General features: G+C 35.7%; 1 protein-coding gene across 1 annotated transcript in view; it reads left to right on the top strand.

Annotated features, from left to right (window-relative positions):
• LOC107185665 (protein vestigial) overlaps positions 1-12,064 on the top strand; it is a 67,503-nt gene extending 55,439 nt beyond the window's left edge. Inside the window, exon 6 of the mRNA XM_015573440.1 lies at positions 12,018-12,064. Coding sequence (XP_015428926.1) covers positions 12,018-12,064 — 47 coding nt within the window. The remainder of the gene's footprint in view (positions 1-12,017) is intronic.
• The last annotated feature ends 6,180 nt before the right edge of the window (positions 12,065-18,244 follow it).

Genomic DNA, 18,244 nt, shown 5'->3' with positions numbered 1-18,244 from the left:
ATCGAGTGATGTTGGTAACACAGCAGAATGTCATTCGAAAAAAAGTAGAAGAAATCGAAACTCAATTAACAAAGAATCTTGTAACTCCAGTAAACTTCTTAGAACATACGCACGAGACGTAACTTCGAGCAGGAAGTTGAATACACTCGCGAAAGAACGTGCCGCGGAAGCTAAGAAATCGCGAGGCAACGCTTGAACCGCGGTAAAACTGGATCCGGAGATGTTAATTTAATGCCGTTCGCGTACTTTTATCTTTCCCCGCGGTGAACTAAATCTATTGCTTCCGAACACGCAGCCGCCACGACCGACGTCGCGACCCCTGGATGGTTTAAATCAAACACGAATATCGCCTTGCGAATACGAGATTGTATTCCGTTCACGGTATTTTGTCGGATTAACGTACCGATTGCGAATGATATATTCGTCTCTGACTTACGGAACGGTTTATTCAAGCTCTTTACTCGATTCGCAGACTTTTTGTTTTGACAGGGAACATTCGAGATGTGACGTGCGATTCGCGACTTGGATTCTTGGGGTGAATGGAATTTTTTGTTCTCATTTAACAATAAATATTCGTAGAAATATGTTTTTATCTTTATCCGATAACTTTATGTTGTTTATTAGTTGTTTTTATTTTAGGGGCTCCGTATTTATTATTCGATTTTTTTTCACGTTCTTTTTGGTTGTAGAATATGTTCGGCTGTTTTTGTTGCTTATTGACTAAGTTTAGTGGGAGTTAGTTGACTAAGATTGGTTTATTAAAATACCCTGGAATTTATTGAAATTTCATCATTTTCGCAGAGCATGTGTTAGTGATGTGTTACAAGATTATTGCAGTGTAAGTACAAGTCGCAGGATGTACATCTAGCTTTAAAAATTAACGTAACGTTAAACACGCGCTAAAAGAATTGGTTTACACCACTACTACACACACATGCACGTTAACGGCTTCATTTGTTCATGTAAATTTAATTTTTTCGGAATTTCATCACAGGGAAAAATTATATCACCAGGTTGATTATCCCAGAATGCTCATTTCTCCGAATCCGATTTTCACACATGACAGACGAATCACGAAGATTCTTGGTTTTTTCATTCCAACGCTAAAGGTAGAGAGGAAAAGCGGAGTAGACTCGTGCATAAGATGAGAAATGAAGGTTTGAAGGTCTTGGCAGAAGCAAATTCATGCAAGGTACAGAACTTGCTATACAAATTGATACAACTCCAAAAATGGGTTCCTCGAAAACTGAAAAAAGAATAGACATTTCATATGCTTCTACCTAATATTTTTAATGTACAAATACAATAGTATATAACTACTAAGTGCAGCCAACGATAAAACTATCAGTCCACAACGTATTGTATTGAATTGCAAAATTATGAGTTGCTCAACACCTTTTTTCATGCACACAGTAAGTAGTTAAGGAACGTTGACATCGGACAATGCTCACTCGGTCCGCAACTGCTTAATCCGGGAGTAAACGCGCTATTAAACTGCCTTTTAAAACTGGTGCGAGTGCACGATGCATCACTCCAACCATCTGGTGACGCTAATAAGTCAGATCATGCAGGAAAGTAACAATAGTGGGAGACTTTGGATCGTATTTCAAAACAGAAAATCGTCAGTCCATAGGTCCAATGGGCGCCTACTCCATCGATCAAAAGTTTGGAATCGCTTGCTGATTTCTAGTACAATAGAATGTCCTGATAAATATTGTACTGGCCCGTCGTTAATATACTACATGTTAACAAGAGTATCTTTTATTTGAATAGTTATCAGCATTTCCTTACATCCAAAGTATAATCTTGTATAAGTCAACAAACCCAATTTAAGGCAACGCTTGGCCTAACCTTTCCTACTGCTTGAAAAGACATTCTGTTTAAGCGTTATATCGTAACATCTAATTCTTTTGTTTATGAGAGTCCAGTGCTGTAATATTACGTCGTAATGTACAAAATACAGTAGACTCACGTTAAAGTAGCGCACGTTAAAGTAATGGTAGGAACGCCCCAATCACACGTATTACTCACACACGTGCGCGAACCCCACTATCGGTCGCCATCTGTAACCAAAGTTCTGATCCAATCGATGGATCGACAGAACTACCACGAGATCCTGCATGCCCGTTGGCTCACGTTAAAGTAACGCTTCCAGTGAAAGGACCATTTAAAAAAAATAGGTGACTCTGTGTAAAAAAAGTAACACAATGTAAAATATGTTCCTTACTACTTTTTTGACAAATGAAACTTCATCAGTTACTTTAACACTAGAACTACCAGCAACGAATGTATACTAAATTAAATTGTATAATATAGTAATATACATAATATATAATGCAGTCTAGCATAACATATAATATAAATAGTGTAGTAAATTAAGAGCCAAAATAAATTCCATGAAAAGCACTATTATAATTTCAGTAACCGTAAAGTAAGAAATCTGCAATCTGTCATTTTCCCGGGTTTGGTTCTATCGTAAAACATGTTCATTAAAAAAAAAGATCTTGCTTCTCTTAATTCACGCAGTTATTACAAACTTCCGACCATTAATGTAAGTATTTCGGTGATCGTCAAGGGCTGGCAGGGCGCATCGATCGTTCGCATAATTTCACCGTCGATTGGCGGGCTCTATTGTCATCTCGAGCGTCGCTCGTCGCGTTGGTCAAGCGGCCGCGGCGGCGGCGTCCGCGCGTAAACAAAGAAAAGGGGGTCCTCGGCGGCGGCGGCGGTCTCAATATTTCCAGGAGAATTAATTCAGGGAATCTTCGCCATAAATTCTCGTCCGCGTGGGACATTCTCCGGAGAATATTCTCGATCCGCGGGTCGTTGCAGCCCCGGGGGCTTTCTGGCACGCGCCTCGAAAATGGCGTCGCACGGTGACGTCACGTAATCCACGCTTGTATACACCGCTTCTGCCCGGCGAGAGCAAAAGGGAAGAGAGAACGGAAAAGAGGGACACACCGCTCGGTAGCCGGGGACGGCTAGCGAGCCTCGATTGGTCAGCCGGTCGGATGGAGGGAGTGGTCGAAAGCCGCCGGTTATATCGATCTCTCGAAGTCGGCTCGTTCGCGGCCGGAGACACTGCCGGTGAACCGGAGACCTGGGGCTCTGCGGTGAACACGTCGTGTGTGTACCCTCTTCGACCTTAAATCACCGCTCGAGTTCCGCGATTGTTCATTTCCCTCGGAGATCGATTCTATGGAAATCGATCGTTGGATGATATTGGGTTTATATTGGGGAGGATTGACTGTATCGTACCACTGAAGATATTTTGTGGTATGCTTTCTATTTCGCAGTAATTTGTACGCAAGTTAATATTGGACATTGTAGCTTGATGTTTGACCCTGTAATTCCCAGTGTTGCATCGGTGCAGCACTTAGTTTAAAAGTGCGTCAAATTCTATTGTTGGTTAATATCTAACTTTTGTCAGCAGGGATCCGTAATTTTAATGATCTGAAGTAGATTTCGAGATCTTCGATCGAGAAATTCAAATACTTCTACTAAAGATAAATTTTTTATATTTACAACAATTTTTTTAATTGGCCGGTTTAATATCGAAATTTTCGACTTCAAAGTTACAAGATGTAACATATTATATATACAAGTTTCGTAATTTAAAAATAAAACAATTTGAGGATCTGGGCGTTAATGATTTGGCAGCAACTAATAGATGTGTAATCTTTTGTCTAGAACAAATTAATTTCTCAGAAATCATTTTCGGACATAGTGTAAAAGGTACACACGATTTAAGCAACCGGTTTCCTAATAAAAAGTAGTGAATTTCAGAAAAGAAATAAGGAATAACATATGGGTGAGATGAGGTATCATTTACTAATGCATGTTTATAGAAATTAATAACAAATAAAGAAACATCCAATAGATAATAATTCAGAAGCAACATATTTATATTAATATTAAGTCATATTAAATGTGAAATCATATTTTTTCCATAACAAATAAATTGCCGTGTAATGATGGTTTCTCCATTTGTTTTATATTATTTAATAGTTTAAAATTTTATCATATATAATTGTACCAGTACGATTTCATGAACCTTGTAAAGTGGTACGTTTTGAGAAAGATGATCAACTTTTTAATAAATATCGATTTAACCTTTATAATAGGTAAATATAATATATAGGTACACATAAAATGACTGTAAAATATTGAACAAGGAACCTGCGTTTAGAAAAATATGGAATAAAACTGTATTGTTAGATTATTATCAGGTAAAATAAATTGGTCACAAGTCATACTGGGTGTCCCGAAAATTGTGGTTCAGCCGGTTGGATGGTGATTCTACACACAAAAATAAGTCGAAAAAAAAAACATTTTTTCATTTAAGAGTTCGTTTTCGACTAAATTAGGTTTGAAGATTCATCTGAATCACGTGTTGGCACTAAGTAGAAATGGCTCGCAATGAACAGACGCATTAACCAAATCCTACTCCATTACCCGTACTACATATGTATATCCAGCAAATTTTTAAATTCGATTATCTCGAAAACAAAGCATCTCTCGAAAGGATGGTATTCTTTTTTTCGACTTATTTGTGCATATAGAGTCACCACTCAGCCGGTTTTACTACGATTTTGGGTAAGTACGTTCTGTATGTCGTTTATATTCATTAATTATACAGATATTGATGAGGTTCGATTTAAGAGAACGATACACTATACGCAACTCTCCTCTAGATGAAATCTTCTTCAATTGAGAAGGAGTACATCACCAACATCATACATAATCGACGATGGTTAATAACATTATTATATATCATTTAACTATTCAGAAAAAAATATAAATTTCTACTAAAAGTTTAATCTCATTATTGGTCCATAAAATGACTATATTACATAAATATCCAATTATAACAGTTAAATAAAAGAAAACCATTTCGGGTCGTTTTCATTGAACGTTAACTACGAATGGTAAATTCGACATCAAAAGACGAGAATCAGGCATCGGGGATTAAATTAAATCGAACACCACCGTTCCAAAAAGCAAAGACTCGACCTGACCCTTCCCTCTGTCGGGGGGTAGGTATCGAAAGCATCGAGATGACCCTTATCAATGGGGTCAAACCCTCCGCTAGCTGAAATCCAATATACTCGCGGTAAAGGAAAGCCCCTACTTTGATTCCACCCCTTCGCGAACCTCGTATGCATCGATGAGCGTTTATTAATTGAGAATTAAGGTACTAAATTTACGTGGCTCGGACATTTTCGTGCAATATAGAGGTGAGCCTTTGTGAGACTTGAAATATGTTTTGCTTCGTATATGTAGGTGATTAAACAATGATAAAATTTATAATTCAATTATTACCTCTCATGCATTTGTAATAATCTTCTTTATAGTATTATATATGTAGGAAAGCATTAGAGATAATTTCTATATTGTTAATTGAATTTGTATTTGGCAGTTACGTCAAAATGCATAATGAAAGTTATACAATCCTTAAATACGGTTTGTTACTGTAGAAATTACTTTCATAAATTATTGCAGTAAATAACTAGTCGAGAATTACTCCTATTACTACATGTTTTTGCACATCTTTTAATCTGTGTTACGAAGTTAATTAAATATAAATTACTACCATAAAATGTTTCAAAATTTTTGAAGGTTCCAATTTTCCTTCAACCAGAATATTCAAGTTCACTTCTATCGTGGTAATAAAAAGTATTTATTCGAACAGTACAACGTAGATCGAAATGATATCAAAATTAGTTTGTTAAAATAATTGTACTTTTAACAATGTGTTATATTTTCTATATAATTTGTCCAGGTCAATTTTATTGAAAATCTAATGTGGTACAACAAATTAAATTTCATAGACAAATAGTTGTTAATTATTTAATACGTCGCAGTTGATAATCAAGTTCACAGTGAAATACAGTAGACGAAATTGCAAATATCTCGGACCGTGTACCTTTCGCTCCGAATTTCCTTCGACTTTGTGTGCTGTTTCTTTGTTGGAAGCACCGGAGGGAATTCCTCGCACAATCTAGCCATGCTCTTTGATATCGCGATATTGAATACTGAAACATTCATAACAGGTGCGTTCGTCCGTAGCCTTGTATTCACCGGCTTGCCCGCGTCTGAGGTTTCAAACGGAAACACGCTTCAGTGTATTCTTCAGTCGTAAATGATTATTGTTTCTCAATAATGCTCACACAAACTCGAGTACTCCTTACTTGATTTTTTTACTTCTTTATTTGGTACTTTACTTCAAAGACTTGTAAAGTTAAAAAAATAATTTTTTGTAACATTTGTACAATTCTGAAATACTATAAACTTTAAATGATTTAACAGAATAAAGCTATTTGTTATTAACTTTACAATAATATACTTCTTTTCATAGAAAGTAATGTTCAGAAGAGATACTTTTGAAGTAGTCATATTTGTACATTTTGTAAAGATTGAATATTTATTAGAATAAAAAACTGTAGAAAAAATACTTTGAGATATTACAACGCCTCAGCATTACCATTTAAATATGTGTGATTATTTGCAGTATTTACACTTTATGAAAAAACCAAAAGAAAATATTGTACAATGTGTTCTAATATTTTGTATGGATAACATGCGATATTTCTACTTATTAACCTGATTCTATTTATTTGATAAATATAAAATGAATACATAAACGTGGCTCTGCAAACGCTTCGTTTCCAAGTCAAAGTCACCAAGTCACATTTCACATTTTATTCATAGACCATTCTGTAGATTTGGTGGGTTTCGCTGTAAAAGAATAGACTAATAACATTTTTTAATTATTTAAATATAATGCAACAATAATTTAATAAAGTACATAATGATTCTTTTATAACATACGTAGGAATATATTTTCAATACAAATTTTTATTGTAATAACCGCCTTTTATGAATATAATTATTAAGATTAAGATTACGCTCAACTTTGTTTTAAAACAATAAAACGTATTCAGTTACGTGAATTATTATATCGAATAACTATGTACAAATTGACATGGGTCATTAAGGCAATACATTAACAAGCTTGTTTATTATTTCCATACAACGGCGCTTCTCAATTTTCTAGTATTTGGGACCCAACTTTCCATATTAGTTTCATTTGCGCCCCTTTCCAACGATTTTTTGGAGCTCTAATATTCTTTTAATAGCTTTCTTAATAGTTTACATAGTTTTTTAGAATTTTTTGTCTTTCTTCCATGCCTTCGTCCCCCTCAGTCTATCACTGCCGTAAAGCTAAGGCAGTAATATCATCTACAGAAAATGCTTCGAAACTTTTGTACTGACCATTTATTACAAAATCTTTCGAATTGAAACCGACCGTTTTCATCATATATCACGAACAAAATTTGATTCGCCAAATTTTCATTCGAATTTTATTTAATTAATCTGTGGTTTCGTATTCCGATTTTCGTGTCGCGTTTACGTCCGATTATAATCTCCGTGAGAGAGCATCCTAATTCAATACGGAGACCGCAACCGTCGAATAATGCACCATAAGTGTCAGTACGATTTATGCGTGCCGCGTACGTGGCTATAACGTTTTCACGGCCGAGTATGCGAGGCCAATATGCTGGAGCAAAATGGACGGGGATGTTGCTGGTAAATGGTGTGTCAGATAGCGTGGGCAATATTGCCCCGGTCTCTTCGTCGGCTTTCGGAGTCACCCTCTTGTATTTAAGCGAAAGGACCCGCGCCGATTATGGCCAAGGGGCCCTTCTCCACTTTTGTTTCCCGCCAAACCTATTGCACAGAATTCATTACATATATCATCGCCACAATTAATTGTCTTATTTGTCCGTTACCAGTTGTCCTGTACGATTATGAAATTTGTACAAATCGATTCTGTGTTATACAGGCTGCCCCAGCTGAAGGTGGCCACTTAAACATCTCCTTTTTTAAAAGCATAATTTGAACGATTTTGAAAAATTTTGTTTAGGTCATTTGGTTCGTGCATTTTCAAGGTCATCGGTATTTTTTTTGCAGGAGAGTATATATATATTATTTCTTTCTATTACGTCTTGTAACATATGAAAAAATATATTCAAAGATACCTGAGTGATGATCTTTAACACTAAAAAGGTATTGTTGACAATAGACATTACTTCAAGCATTGGTAACACAAAACAGTTTAATACCATTCTATGTAGTAACACTGTCTTAGAATGTGAACACTTTTTCGTGTTTCCATCGCTTTGTGGTGGATCAAGCTCTTGATAGTAGTTTTGGTAAATATTATATTGGCGCGTTCAACGGTTTTTCGGTAGGATCACGCGTAGGGTAACTCAGTGTTTGCAGAGTTTCGACTTGTGGCTTAACTCAATGTTTTCAGATTATTTGAGGGGAGCGTGTGGCTCCCGCAGAGTAAATACAGCGTGAAAGCTAAATACCTACTATAAAAGTATGCGAAGATTATAAATAGTGAGAAAGTCCCCTGTGAGATCCTTGTATTATATTTTAGATATCATTGAATTTTTTTATTCGATCCCCATTCAGATCATCGCTGAAAAATCTATACCTAAATATTTCATTAAGTAACTCACTATAAATAGATTAATTAACTAAATATTTTTCATTAATTAACCCACCTTAATATTTATAATTCGTCTAGTATATTGTATCTGCTTCCTTACAAAATTATTCAATTTCATATTCTAGGAAAATTAAAAAAATTTCTATAGCGATGAAGAAAAAATATTTGCACATTTCTTGTAATAGTAATTTATAATTGAAGTTCTATAGTGTTACTTGTTAATTATTTCCACAATGAATGAAAGTAGTCTTTACATTCTCATTGTAATTATGTGATCAATGTCTAATAAATACATGCTTAGAATAAATTTAATACTGAACAAATTGTTTCTACTTCGGATTCCTAACAACTCTCATTTGAAAGTTTAAACAAACAGGTGTTTAAAAGGTTAGTTTTTGGGTCTAATAAATCGATAAATGCAACAGTACAAATCAGTCACGTTTCTTATACTGAATTACCTACGCTACAATGTTGTAGGTATCTACCTAAATTGTTAAGTAAATTTTTTTATTATCAAAGTGTGAAAAATACTTTAAGAATCGAGCCTTTCAATTTCTATCATTTATTCACCGAAATACACCCGAAGTAGCTCCTTCTCACGCTGTTCTAGCATCACTTTCCGGCCCAATGGTTTCCTATCGAATAATGCTTCGAGTTCCCGTCGTCGCCAGCAAGATCAGATCTTTTGTGCTTCCGCCCGTGTTTCTTTCAGCGTGGATGCGCCAATATGGTAACGTACGGGCGCACACGTTGCTGACTTTGAAGCAGGTAGATCCACGTGCTGACACGTGTGCGCCGACAGATACGAACTTAATCGGCCGTGCTGTGCTCCACGTGCCATGAATTTAAGTATTTGAAAACGTCGATCTACCAGCATCGAGCTGCGACTTGAAATTACACCGGTGTTGAGAGAGGCGTATCACTTAGCATGGACACGGAATACATATATCTGGTAACGTTGATCTCATAATCACCCGAATCACAATTAATCAGCGATTAATACAGAAACGAGTAACAGGCATCGAAAGATGTAAGAATCTTTAGATATATTACAGTTGTTGGTCTAAAGTCGCGAAAAATTGCAATTTTCAACATTTTTAATCGTTTGTATCTCGTAGCAACGTTAACCGATTTTGATGAAATTTTCTACATATATATAACTAACATAAATCTTCGATATGTATTTATTACATTTTCATTATAGCCTCAGTTAAAAAAGTTGTAAAAAACGACCTTTACTATTTTCTTCGCGACTCGGACCAATTGCGACTTTTTCAAATTTTGTTTTCTCATCATTTAGTAAACTAATGTCTCTAAATTCACAAAAGAATTCAAGTCATTTGAACCAATTTTAGAAAAGTTGTTCCGTTTTAAAGGGTGAACGAATACTTTTGACAACCACTGTACGTTCTTTTTAAAGCACACTGTCCTGTATGCGTACATGTTCAAGCATTTCCGGAGCAATACATACTACTGAACATTTCTCAGAACTGCTGTAGAATCACCAGAATCTACAGCGTTTGATCAAATTATTAAACCCACAATACGAAAAGTATGTTTCTTCCTATTTGTGTAGAAATAAAATCACAATATCAAAGTTTTTACATTGGATAATTTTGTAATTGACAATTGCCCATTAAAAATACCCAACAATAATTAAACTTAGATTGTATAATTATAAAAAATACTGTCAAAATCGTGAAATCGTGAATTTATACAGGTGGCTTTAATAATTCGATCACCCCGCTGTAAATTTGACAACTAGTCCTTAAACGCACAAGATAACACTCGTAAATACAACTGTTAACCCAAGTACAGACGGTTTCCCATAAACCTCTTCTTAATTACGGACGATTCTCGAAGGACGGTGCATCGTTGAAGAGTAGTATCTCGGGAACCTAAGATGATCCGCAGGGTCACCCTTCGAAGATATCAAGATCGAAGATAGTCCTGAACGCATGCGTGCAACCGTTGTAAGGAACATAAGATCTTAACTGGTCGATCTCGTGACATATTCTGTTGGTCCCCCGTCCGTCCGTCTGTCTGTCCGTCCGTCCGTCTGTTCGGCTTCGTTCCATTCGTTCGTTCCCTTGGCTCGTCCGTCGGTTTGTCCGTCCGTGTCGCTCAGCGGGTGCCATCACCAGTTCTGCACCCTCGCATCCGTCAAAACGTTGACTCTTCTTTTATTACGCGGCAGGACGCGTTATAAATTTCGATGAACGATGAGCCGGTCGCCCGAAAGAAAAAGTCATTCCTACCTTCTTGAATAACCAATTACTTGTCGTGTACGTGAAAGTTTTGTCCCGCGGATCAGTGAAGTCGGTCGAGACCAATTGATAACTGCTTAACGGCAGTATTGTACAGTACAGTATAGCATAATCTATTGAATATTTTACAGACTATTGTACAGTCGTAGATTGGAATAATTAATAGATTATTGTATAGTCAGGGAAAAAGTAAGGGGTTCTAAAATTTTAATCGTTGTTCGATCAGGGGTAGGCTAAATATCAGTTAATGTTACTAAATCAGCATGCAGTGTATTAATTAATTTTGTGTTTTTTTTGGGATGTGTAAGTTTATAAGTAACATTTTTTAAATAATTTATGTCTACTACAATGTACTTACAAACTAATATTTGTGCAATGTCATGTTCCATTAGGATCTATATAACTCAGTTGCTGTCTATACGTATGCATAGGAATAACTTGAACGATACACAAGTGATAAATCGACGGTAGTAAATTTTGGCGATTTAATTATCCTCTGAGATTTGAGGAAGACTGTCTTTAGTATTTTTATCCTTAATATATTTCTTCGTAAAAAGGGTAGTATAATTAAATACTATGAACAAAGTGAAATAGTTAATTATAATTCTTAGATGAGATAAAACTATTAGGTTTGTAGACTGAAATATTAGTAATAGTCTTGATTACTTATTCGTATACAAATTATAAGTTTGTAGATTTGCGTTCCATAAAGTCTTAACTTTAGATTTCACGAAGAACTGTAAAATCGAAGTATGTACTACCTATGTAAATTTCAGGTTAGAAGGACCAAAGTATCATGATCTACATAACGAATACATAAAATAACAGATATTCTTTTTCTATAAATAGGTATTACAACATATCTTATGTGAATAGCATCCTTCTTTTATATTCACGCAAATGTTTAATCATTTACGAATTCGTCGATTTAAATGGCCTTAATATCAATTAATAATATCTCAACTCGTTACAATTATCTACATGTATCTACATCTATATTCAAAGCATTGTTAATTTACATCACTCAGCTAATCGCACACTGTAGATCTCCCCCTCTTCTAGCCAATGCGTCTTCCTTTGTCATACACGTCCTCTTTTGTATAAACTGAAATTTCACCCGAAAGTTAAAACGAAGCAAAGTACACGACTATCATCGCATCTAATTGTAAGACCATCTGATCTGAAGTTTGTTCAGACTAAAAATCGCCGCACTATTTTCGTTGTTCCAGGTCTCGAGTCGCAAGTACAGGATTCGAAAGACCTCTACTGGTTCTAGAAGCGAGCTTCTGAGTCTCGTGGGCCGAACAAACTCGCCGAATCCGCGACGAACACGAGCTCGAGACCGCAAGAACGTGTAGCAGTCGTTTGCTCTTCACCGTGATGCCGAGAGCGCCATCGGGGGTCACTAATCGGGGAACCGAGGAGAGGGACCGCGGAACACAACGGCTTGGAAATGTAGCGACAAAATGGCGATCGCGACACCTTCGACGGGACATCGGGGAAGAGACTAGCGTACTTTTAGACGACGTTAACGTGATATTAGCGTGCTAGGGGGGATCTGTTCGTTGGGTTTGGCCTCCCCGCGTACGATCACATGGGGGGCGGGAAGAATGGAACTTTGTTATTACGACCCGGAGATGGGAACGCGTGTTCGCGATATCGTTCCCGCCGAGTCGAGCATGTGTACATAGTGTTACCTAATTACTGTAAGGATCTACTATTAGCGTACAACTCGGATAGTATTAGAGGTATACTTTGCGCGCACTTATTACCTTCAATAGTGACTGGATGTCCGACCGGCAATTGAAATGAAACGAGCCTCTAGTTCGCATAGACTTTAGGGGATTAGGCCACTGATGGCGAGTCTAAATTTTCCAAATAATTATGGGACACGGTGGATCGATCGATCGTCACGATATCGGATGCATCTCGTGTCGAACGATATATCCATTTCATAGAAGAGAGAAAGAGAGAAAAAGAGAGAGAGAGAGAGAGAGAGATAGAGAGAGAGAGAGAGAGAGAGAGGGGGGTGAGAGTGAATGAGAGCGAGTGAGAGAGAGAGAGAGGGGAGGGAGGGGGAAAGAGGGAGAGAGGAGTGAGAGTGAGTAAGAGCGATGTGAGAGAGTGAGAGAGGGGTGAGAGAGAATGAGAGCGTGTGAGAGAGAGAGAGAGAGAGAGGGAGAGAGAAAGAGTGAATGAAAGGTGGTCCATGTTCCTTGAATAACATTATCGACCGTATAGAGTGTATTTTCTTTGATTACGTTCATTAATTAATTAAATGTATGAACATAGTTAATTTATTGAAGGAGGACTGATATAGATGATGAAAATCAAGGGATTAATTATTTGGTAAATTTAGCTGCAGACTTAAGTAAAATATTTATTGACCAATGATCTTGCCATGTATATATATATTATAAATATATATATACCTAATACTTATTATTATTGTATCATAACACCAGGCGCTGCAAAAATTCTGAAATCTCTCCCAGAGTCAGCAAATTAAAATAATTATTGCCCGAAATGTCACAATGATTCTTTACAATCCTTCCCTCCCGTAGGATTTAATCATTTGTCGTAAAAAACACACGCACGCACACCGTCATTTTGCCTAGCGGATTACTCTACCTTAAGCGCATCGTATCCATCTCATGTTATCGTCATCGTAGGTGTTAAATAAATGATGCATTAATATTATACCTTTGCGTTCTTCACATTTCACTTTTACCCACCGATTCTCTTTAATATCTTTACGACGACCGCAGTGACAAGGTATGTGTTTCTTTTTATCTTTTACTTCCAGTCTCTTTTTGTTTACTCCTTAGTATTTCGTATCATAGATTTAATAACTGTAATCGGATATTGAACAGACTGTTTTTTTGAAACATTTTGAAAATGCAATTCAAGTCAATTATTATCAATACTGCATATTAGGTCAGTGCAAAAGTTTTAATGGGTTTTGCTGTAAAAGAATAGTTTACAAATAAATTGAATTATAATTTACTAGTAATGTAATGAAATACATAATTATTCTTTTATAACGTAAGTATTTTTAATAGAAATTTGTATTCTAGTAAACATATTTTTGGAATATTATTATTCAGAGAATTAATATAATTAAGTAAATTATATTAATAAATTTACTGTGTACCACAGAGTGGGATTGACATAACAGCTTATTCAAACGGATCACAAATGTTTTCTACGCTGTCTGTAACGTATATTAACCCGTGGTAGGCATATTGGTGCGAATTCGCACCACAAAAATTTCAAGTGTTGTGTATTTACAGGTAAGTGACCGTATGAATCTTGCTCCACTAGGTTAAATAGATGTTTATTGTCTATCCCTTATAATGTCAGGTAGTAAGGGCCCAACGATCATTGACGGTTTAATCTTCGAAGGAACATCATCGAAAATGTGTGTTGGTGTGAATTTGCACCTGTGTGCCTATAACGGTTGCTGACTTGGTGTTTCCCCAAAATTTTAGGAAAGTGTTTTTGGCAGTTCTATTTATCTATATTTTATGCATTATATTTTTGCAAAATTGTTTCAAACGAATCTGCGATAACCTTAAATCAGAACTATGTGTGAACGAATCTATTACACTAGATTAAAAATAAGTTTTTTATGCTGTGATTTAAGTAATATTCTTAATCAAAACATTTTGTATGCACAAATCTTTGATTTTCCCATTTATGCCACTTCAAGAATACTTCAATTTCAAAGTACCTACTTACCTTAAAAAATATTCATTTATGTTTTATTTAATTGAAATTATTTTTCTACTATAGCACATTATTTAAATTGTAAAGCCCTAAATTTCAACTTTATTTTAAACAATAAGACAAACTGAATTGCGTAAATTTTTGTTTTAAATAACAATTCACTCTGTTATCGTCACATTCACACACGATACTCGACAACAATAATCGTCAGCAATCGACACATGTATTAACATAACTGTTCATTGTCTCCAGAAAACTGTGGCGATCACATCATCGACAAGAAAATCCATTGAAACTTTTGCACTGATCTAATATCACAAAGTTATGAAGTAAATATCCAAGACAATCTATTCACAGTTATGATCCATCATTAACGCGATTTCGAAGTCGTCTTTTGAAGTCGACCTGTCTGCCGCGACCGTTTCTTGTCAGAGAATATGAGAAACGCATAATATCTGGCCACCGTCGATCGCATATCCACGATCATGGAATTAGAGCAGGTATATCTGGCTGAGAAAATAGAATTTTACGTTTTTGCGGTTCGTTACGCCGTTGCTGGTTAATTACACACCACTGAATTTAGTGGCTCCACTCACGGCGGAAAGTTAATCGAGCACGTAATAAGAGGAAGTAATGGGGAATTTAATCTTCTGGAATTCTACGCTGAACTTTCGTTTTAGTTCGCCTCCCTTAGATACGTTCATATTGTGCTTCAACCATTCGGTAATTTTGTTCATCCCAGAAATTTCTTTTTCTCGCTATGAGTGCTGGCAATTTAATAGTTATGATTAGGTTACAGATTTCATGCATTTATAGCATACAGAAGTACGTGAAATACAGTGAAGGTGAAAAATTAGATCGATTTTCATAAATTTTTTTATTTCATTTTTATCCTATTAAAATCCCTGAGTGAAGAAAGAATTTTCTATTTTTATGTAGTCTTGTCTTTAAAAATCACTTCATAAAAGGATATTTTGCGTAAAAATTCGAAGTCTAGTTATGATTCTTGAGTGTTGCGGTATACGAGATGTAAATCGTCATTATGTGATTCTATTTAGTATACCGTTGGAATAACTTTATGAATCGGTAGGTATGTTAATATTTTTTATACATTCGGATAGTTCTTATAGATACGATACAAATGATGACTATTTAATTTAACGAAATCATTTTGTTATCGATTCGGGCATAATCATAAGCAGACCAAAACTTCTTATTCTCGTAAGCAGTCTAATCTATAGATCAAGTCAGTTGACAGAACAGAAAAATTCTTTTGTAGTAGGTATATTTGTAAATTATTAAGAGTAAAGTAGTGTTTTAGTATTTATATGCACTTTCGAAAGGCACCGTTTAACAATAATAGCTGCGAATGTGCAAGATATGATAAATTAATAACTGTACTAAACTTTCTCGAAGTTCGTCTGATATTTTTAACTCAACTAAATACTTACTAAAACGAGATCTACTCAATTTCGGTTTTTGGGAATTAGTCTTCGTACCGTTGAGTTCGCATAAACAACCATAGATTGCCATTATATTTTATTCATTCAGCATATTTCTCGAGATGATAAGAGATCATCTGTAAGGGTAGCCTGATTTTGTAACAATCACAAAAAGAAATAAATATCAGTGTATTAATTTTTGTTTATTTCGAACCAATATTACTCAATATTGATAATTAATCGTGACCGTACAGTTTACAATGGAATCTAAAGCAATGAAATATTTTGGTAGCATCATTGACCGGAAGCTCAAAAATAAATATTTCAAAATAGAGTTCTCCTTAATAATATTAACTTCTTTTCATTTAACTATTACAAATCCACAAATAACTGCAAAAATCGTTTCTACAGATTGAGTCGTTAATAACCCAGTTTACTGGTTGATGTGACGTAAAATAATTAAATTAAAAACAGTCCACAAATACTACACTCTAAAGTAGCAACATTAGCAATTTAATCCCGTAGAAATTTGTAAACATTTGTCAGCCCATTTTCTATGTTACACAGCAGCTGAGAATCTCGTAAAGGGACAATTCATAATAGCGGACGATATTTCAGGAAAAAACAGATGTACAAATAGAACTAATATTCCAAATAGCAATGAATGCTGTCGGAAGACATGTGTTCCTATCGGTGAACGATTTCCTTTACACGTGCGTCGTTCCGCTTTTCCTATGTCGCCGATGTGTCCCTACCAGGGCAACGTTAACGAGATGAGAAAATGAGCAATTAACTTCGTCACCTAGGGGAAACGATGGTCCTGGGATTCGGACGATCGTTGTTATCACGTGTAAAACACGTGTAGCCTGACCCTGCCACGAATGTAAATGGACCGAACGACAAGGTGGCGAGAAATTTTAACGAGATCCTGCGAGACTTTTCGTGAAAGAATAACGACAACTTCGAGCTTTGACGGGAACTAAATCAAACTGCAAAATGAAACACGAATATTGTGTAATTTTGGTTCTATGACGTTGTTGTATTAATACATCGTATTAGATGTTGGGATTGGTAATATTTTAATGTCATTTTAATAATTACATTAATTTTTGTAAGGATCTTATTAATTTGGAGAGAAATAGATACAGTTTGCAAAGATTAACCAAAATCCTATTAACTACGATTCATTTGAATCCTGCAATACCTAATATTTATCACCCTGTACAGAGAATTGAAAAGATTCTACACATTTGTCATTACAACAAGATCAACAATAAATTTAACGTATTCAATCGATTATTTATTTTCCACTGATGTAATATAAACATTAACAATCAAATATAGTAATATTAGTTTCCACTATACAGGGTGTACAGCTTAAAACAGGCTACCTAAATATCTTCTCTATCTGTGATCACACGGGAAATATTTTTTACGTAATTTAAATGGTTTCAACTGACAAATCTGATGGCGACAATAATTTGTTATAAGTGTCATTCTTTAATGGTTTTTGCAAGGTTACCTTTTACGTGTATGTACATCATTTTTCCTGTTATATATTATAGCCAACATTATTATGCATTTATCCATTTATAAAAGTATGATCTTGAAATGACCTTGAACTCCAAAAATTTTAAATGCACTAACATAATTTTTTCCACTATCTGATTCGTCTTTTAAATTAAGGGATAATTCCGTTTACAAGGTTGATCGTATTTATAGCTTTTGCACATCTACAGGTGATGTAGAACACACGGGCGAAATATTATTTCCTAACATCAAAGGTGAAAGGAGTACAATAAATCCTCGATAAGTGCTCGAAGTCTCATCGGCACTAAACATTAAATATTTCATAAACCATTGGCCTCAGGTGGCTGAAACAAATATCAATGTATTCAGTATTCCAAGCTCTACCACTAACCTAAATCTCATTAAAGAGTAGGCGTTACACCTAGGGACCTGTCCTTGTCAGTGTGGAGGAGTCTTCGTACACACATCGAGGATTTAGTTTCCTACTTATCAGAAAACTGCAACAAGTGGCCTATTAAGGACTCGCTTCGCTCATCCAATTAATAATAAACGATTTTATACATAAAGTCACCGAAATTTTCGATCAGATCCTGTGCAAAGAAAAGTCCTGATGCAATGAACCAATGGAAACCGAATCAATCGTTCCCACGGAAGCGATCGTACTACTTCAGGACGGACCGATTAAAACCGACCGGTCGGTCGTTCGCGATCTCGATCCGTCGATCCAGTTGCACGGTATGCGTCGATAAAGCGAA

This window comes from Dufourea novaeangliae, unplaced genomic scaffold (assembly GCF_001272555.1).
Source record: "Dufourea novaeangliae isolate 0120121106 unplaced genomic scaffold, ASM127255v1 scaffold2, whole genome shotgun sequence".
Taxonomy (NCBI): domain Eukaryota; kingdom Metazoa; phylum Arthropoda; class Insecta; order Hymenoptera; family Halictidae; genus Dufourea; species Dufourea novaeangliae.
This window is presented reverse-complemented; position numbering and strand designations above follow the sequence as displayed.